Source organism: Ostrea edulis, chromosome 7 (genome assembly GCF_947568905.1).
Source record: "Ostrea edulis chromosome 7, xbOstEdul1.1, whole genome shotgun sequence".
NCBI classification, from domain to species: domain Eukaryota; kingdom Metazoa; phylum Mollusca; class Bivalvia; order Ostreida; family Ostreidae; genus Ostrea; species Ostrea edulis.
The window spans coordinates 72429618-72435997 of NC_079170.1; the positions used below are offsets into that span (position 1 = coordinate 72429618).

At 38.2% G+C, this 6380-nt stretch overlaps 1 protein-coding gene across 2 annotated transcripts; it reads right to left on the minus strand.

The window, feature by feature from the left end:
* Positions 1-1005: 1005 nt before the first annotated feature.
* On the minus strand, positions 1006-5246 carry LOC130048482 (E3 ubiquitin-protein ligase TRIM71-like). Of its 2 annotated transcripts, none has more exons than XM_056145296.1 (2): positions 5202-5246; positions 1006-4006 (listed from the first exon to the last, which is right to left on the minus strand). In XM_056145296.1, exon 2 carries the CDS (start codon positions 3998-4000, stop codon positions 2324-2326), a length of 1677 nt encoding a protein of 558 aa, XP_056001271.1. In that variant the 5' UTR covers positions 4001-4006; positions 5202-5246; the 3' UTR covers positions 1006-2323. The 2 variants fall into 2 exon arrangements, with proteins under 2 accessions (XP_056001271.1, XP_056001272.1); XM_056145297.1 differs by having other exon boundaries at positions 5198-5237.
* Positions 5247-6380: the final 1134 nt, after the last annotated feature.

Genomic DNA, 6380 nt, shown 5'->3' on the forward strand with positions numbered 1-6380 from the left:
TAAACGACAACCAACGTCGTCCTCAGACAAAACCACGTCCATACATGGATACAACACAGAGTCCCAGAGCTCCGAAGAGACTCTACCTCAAGCAGGACTCTCACCAAACACCAGAGTCAGTACGCTGTCACCATGTTGTATCTTGCAGCGTTCTGAGCACGTTCGCCATTGCTTCACTTGCGTCATCAAGAGAGGGATTCTAGCAATTACTACAAAAACTACATGTAGCGCACTAGGAAGACAATAGAAGTCCCCACATACTGTCTGTAACTCACACACGTAGATTAATTAGATAAGACATATCATTGATATGTTAAAATCGCCATCATCAGGTGACATAGACCTCGGGGCGGGGGTATGTCTTGTCATTGTATCCTATTTATAAACTATATGGTATATCAACCACATTTCTGCAGTATATCTGGTTTCTGCAATTTATTGAAACTCAAACTCTAATATCAAATATTTATGTTCGCTTCATTTGCATAACATCATGCCTCTACGTCAACATTTTATAAATCAATTTGGTTTTCGTTATAAGCATCGGCGGATCTAGGATTTCAGTCCAGAGGGGAAAATCTGAGAGACTGTGGGGCGATTATAGGTGGGCCCTGGTAAGTCTAAGAAAGACCCGTGTTTCATTCATGCTTGTATGTCAACATCTTATAAATCAATTTGGCTTCTTAAATGCAAATTTCCTTATAAGCATCGGCGGATCTAGGATTTCAGTTCAGAGGGACGTGGAAAAATCTGAGAGACTGTGGGTCAATTTTAGGGTGGGCCATAGTAAGTCCCAGGGGACAAAATTCCGGGAAAGTCCCGTATTTCACTATATTTTGATAAAGAAATCTGACATAAAACCAGAAGAATTTCCAAGTACACATGCTGCAATCTAATTTAGGAGTAAATATATATTTTTTTGATTTCATCCAGTCATGCTTAATAGCTCTGCTGGCTCCCTGTGTCGAACATCTGTTACATAGACAAACTTCGGTGACGCCCACATTTACTACTGAGAGGTTTAATGGCAAAATAATTGATAACACAAAAATCACAATAAAACATCTCAATAAGATATCGAATACAGTGTTAATCGGGGATGGACGCACATATTTTGGGATCACATTCATTAATTTATTCAGTCAGGAACCGTGATTCAAAATTAATATTTAAATCATTCTTCACAGAATCGTATCTGAAACAATAACAAGTAGGACTAGTTGTTTCACAGATTTACTTAATCAATCAATGCCCATCGCGAATTTGTAGCCCGTAAATAGAATACACACGTATTTATAAACATTGAAGGCATGGTTCATCAGGATGAATTTACAACACATTTTTTTCTCTCTCTTTTTTTCTGTCGGAATTCGAAGCTGTCAAAATAGACGTACTATATTGACCTGTATTCATACGCATATTAATTGTTTAAATTGCAACACATACATGAGAAAATGGGTTTACAATTTGTAAAGAAATCGATGGCACAAACATTGTAACAAGAGTACCGCAAACGGTACATAATACGCCCGTGAAATGCTTACATAGCGTGTTTTTCTTGTGCTATAATTTGTATAACTTTGCATCAGGTAGTATCAGCTATCATGAGGCTGTGACAAACTTTCATATGAACAAAGGATCTTAGCTTAAAAATTGAAATTTCCTCAAAATGGACTAAGTTCAACAACCTGCATTTTTTTCAAAAATGGAAGAAAATCAAAATTCTTCACCAGATGCACATCTTCAGTACCTCTACAAACACTCCACAAAATAAGAAGGTCCTCACTTGAAAACTGTGGGAGGAGTTAGGCAGACAAATTATGTACCCTTTATAGAATATTAATTTCTAAATAGACTAAGTTCAACAACTAGTAATTTTCTCAAAAATTAGAGAAATTCAAAATCCATCCCACATGCATATCTTCAATACCCATACAAACACTCCACAAAAAGGAAGGCTCTCACTTGAAAACTGGGGGAGGAGTAGGGCGGACAAATTATGTACCCTCCATATAATAATTATTTCCAAATAAAGAGGCAAAATTCCTGGGAAAAAGGTCGAAATTAATCAAAATTGCAGTATGATCCAGAGTGACCCACAAAGAACCTACACAGCAATTTTCAGCATGATATGTGAAAGGGAAATGAAATAATAAAGAGAAAACTCCGAACGGACGGACGGACAGACTGACGGACGGACGGACGGACGTACATACATCGCTGTACCATAATACGTCTCGTCTAAAGACGGGCGTATAAAAGTTAATAAAATGTCCCGAATGTTACCACTAACATCCGTTGAGATTTTGTTACATTTAACTCTTTAGCCTAAAAACTTGTATATTTTGACACAAGAGTTTTCGCATTCCCCTAACCACAGGTTGTCCGACTTGTCAATGGATAGTCCATGTGGATGGCGAACCTTCTGTGTTAAAAGGAAAGAGATGAATTCCCCGTCCTTGCTGATTAGATGCAGGACATTATTCATAATATCCGAGATCACGATGTGTCCCAGACTGTCAGTGGCTATCTCACGCGGCGAAAAAAATTTCGTTCTCTGATGTCCAGTTTTCCCGTGATAATTGAATCGAAATTCTCCATCCATGTTGACCACTACCAGTTTATCAGGACCTGACCAGTCAGCCACACATACATCCCCGTTTATGTTCTCACACACAAACCATGGATTGCTATAAAGCTTCTTACCGTTGTGGTCGCACATGATCTCCTGGATCTTCTCTCCACTGCTTCTGTATCGGACAACTCTAGCTGTGTCATCAGAACCTGTATAGGCCAGGATGTCTCCTGATTTTGTACAACACAGTCCTCTTAGATCATATTTGTCCTTTACAAGCGTGGAGATCTGTTTATCATGAGATACTTTAACGATGGTTCTTTTATTTCCCGTGGAAAATATCAAACTGCCATCAATCATTACAGCAAGACCCTGTGGTTCAACCTCAGTGATGACGTTTTCAAGTTCTTTCCCTAAAGTGTCAATTAAGAGTATTCCAGGACCACTTCCACTAACATAAGCTTTTGTTTCATCAACGCACTCTATCAAATATAATTCACTCCGTTTGTTCTTGATATCGACCTTATGCAACAACTCTGGTTTTACAAGCAACTTTTTGTTTGATTCGTCTGGTTTCCACGACTGATCTCCGTCATCTGTGATAGCAGGTATTCCCACTTTCTGATATGTTATCTTTGTCTTGAGAAGATCCCCGAATTGTGTCATATCCTGCAATTTCCCAGATTTAAAAGAGGGAGGTGTTATTTCAATTCTGTCAGGAAGTGTTAAATTCTTAACTGTGTGTGGACTTTGCTTCTGGTACAAGATTAAATCCGCTGGATGGCCATTTTGTGTGAGATTTTCGTATTTCTCAATGATCTTCTCGAGCTGTTGTTGGAACTCTTCCAATTTTGTCTCATATTGTGATATCTCAGCTTCCTCTTTTTCCTCGTCATCTTTGGATTCTTGGAGGGTTTTGTTCAACATGGCAGTAATTTGGTCGATGAGTTGTTTCGCTTCTTCACTCATTCTTGACCTCACCTTCTCATGGCTTTTCTTTAACTTGGATTTCCCAGATTTTGCTTCTGTCAGAGTTTGGGTGACTTGCAATTTGAACTGGTTCTTCATTTGATGTAGTTCTTTCACCATGCTGGCCTTCTGCTCTTCATACAGGTTCTTCATCTTTCCTATGGTGTGTTTTCCATGCGTTTCCTCAATACAGATTATACAGACAGGGACTTGGCAATCTTCACAGCAAACCTCGTACGGTTTTGTTGGGTGTTTTTCACACATCTTTATCATATTGGATGGATCAAGACTCTCTGAGAAAGAAATTATTTTATGTCCAGAGGGAACTTTGCTTTTAAGATGGAAGACTTTACATTTGGAGCAAAGTTCATCTCCACAAGGAAGACATTGAAAGAGAGCGGGCTCTTCTTCACAATATTGACAGCGGATGACATCCTGTGCTTGCGCCAGTGCCATGTTACTCTACAAAATAAAAAAAAGAAAATGGTGAATACTTAAAGTTAGCATACACTAATTTTAATTAATGCTTTAACTCAGATTCACTCAAATTAAGAAACAAGTTAATTACATGTAGGTTGCTTATTTCGAAAAATTGTATGATTGTTATACATAATTTCATACATGAGTTTTAAACGAGCAAATTAATTTTGATAGTTTTTAAAAAGGTATTATTACTCATTATAGGTGATAATGCAAATAATTTGCATGCTTAATTTTCAGCAGTAGAGATTATTTCTAAATCACATTTTCAACATATGATCAACTAAGCACCACCCTTTGTTCTGCACCCAGGGGTAGTCCATTTCGGATTACTCGTTGTAATCACACACACACATGTAGATTATCTGTTTGATGTCCAGCAGTAAAGAAGAGTTTCAATACATAATGTATGTAACCAGTCTAGCACCACCCTGTTATCTGAACTCTGAATTTAACAATTTTTGGACAGGGCTAAATGCTAATTATAAACATGCAAACATTTTGCCTCCTTCATGTCCAGAAGCAAAAAAGATTTTCTACATTTTGTACAATAGTATACACGTATGATGCTTTTTTTAATACATGACCAATATAGTGCCACCCTCAGGCCTGAACCCAGGGGTCATGAATTTGAGTTTTGGTAGAGGCTCAATGGTAATTACAATCATGCAAACATTTTTGGTTACATTTTGACTCATATATCCCCTCCACTCACAATCAATCAAAATTGTATTGCATGATTCATGAACAAAACTATGTAATACATGTATTCTTTTGTGTGTGTGACATCGCTCTGATCATAAATGTTCTTAAAATTATGTTATTGCCCCTTGTGGGTCCATAATTGGATAATAAATGATATCATATACATATAAGCTGAATGTATGTTCAAAAAATTAAATAAGCGCACAACGAGGAACAAACACAGACAGCTATAAGGTCACCTAATAAATAGGTCATTATTTGTAAAAATCTACTTTCAGTTTGAATACTTCGAAATCCCTCTCTAGCCTATATTGTCGGATATTGTATAGCCTATTGTAGAATATTGGATAAATCAAACCTGAATAGTTATGAATATTTAGAATTACATGTACAATTATTCATCATGGATAATTTGTAATGCTTGATATTTAGATTAAGGACGTGAAAGAAAGGAAACAAACAACATACTCACTAGTCACCTTGCACTAGGCCTATCGCCATGTTTGCGAAGTGGCATGTTCTAAACGACGGAATGAAGAGTGGAGTGGATCAAGTATTTGAATCTCATTTGTGTTTGTCGCAGCTTCTCGGGTCTTCATTCATGATTTAGGTATATGTATAACACATATGAAGATAAACTAGCATATGTGTACCCACTATTTACATATTAAGAACCAAGCACCTGACATCACGATGTGCTATTATAAACACTCAAAAGACCGGGCATATCTAATATGCCGCATGAATTCAAGATCAAGCAGACACACAAATTATTCTGTAATTGGGATATATTTAATGATTAAAGGAAAACTGTATACAACGCCATCCACCTCTTCTTTCTCGATGTAATTGCCCTCTATAGTGATGGACTTAGACCAACAGTGTTTAAGTGCCATCATCCCAGAAATGAAAAAAACCAGGGTCCTTTCCATTGACGTACTCCTCAAATGCCGCCATGATTTCTTCGTCAGACCGGAAATGACGTCCACGGACATTCAATTTTCAAGTTTGGGAATAGGAAGAAGTCGCTAGGAGCTAGGTAAGACGAATAGGCAGGATGTGGTATTAATTCATACCCGTTTCGCTTTACAACATCCATTGCAACTTTGAAAGTGTGGACTCTTGCGTTGCCCTGTTGTAGTAAAACACCTTTAGAAAGTTTAGCTCGGCGTTTTTCACGGATGGCGATTCTCAGCTGGTCTAACAAGTTTGTATAGTGCACTCCAGTTATTGTACTTCTCTTGGGTAAAATGTCTAACTTAATAACGCCTTTTGCGTCCCAAATTACTGTGGCCATCACCTTGCCAGCAGATGGTTGCGTCTTGAACTTCTTTGGCCTCGGGGACCATGTATGCCCTACCCACTGGCGACTCTGAGCTTTATTCTCTGGATCATAATAATGAACTTAAGTCTCAGCTACAGTCACGAGACGCAACAGAAAATCATATTTTGACCTCAAACGCTTCAACAAGGCGCTGCATACTGATGCTCTGGCTGCCATTTGCTTATCGCTAGGGGATTTGGGAACCCAACGGGCTGTTAGCTTGCGCATACCTAAACGATCATGAAAAATGGTTGAAACGCTACCATGTGAAATGCCTAATGCCTGCGCTATTTCTTCCACCTGAATTCGCCTATCAGAGTATACCAG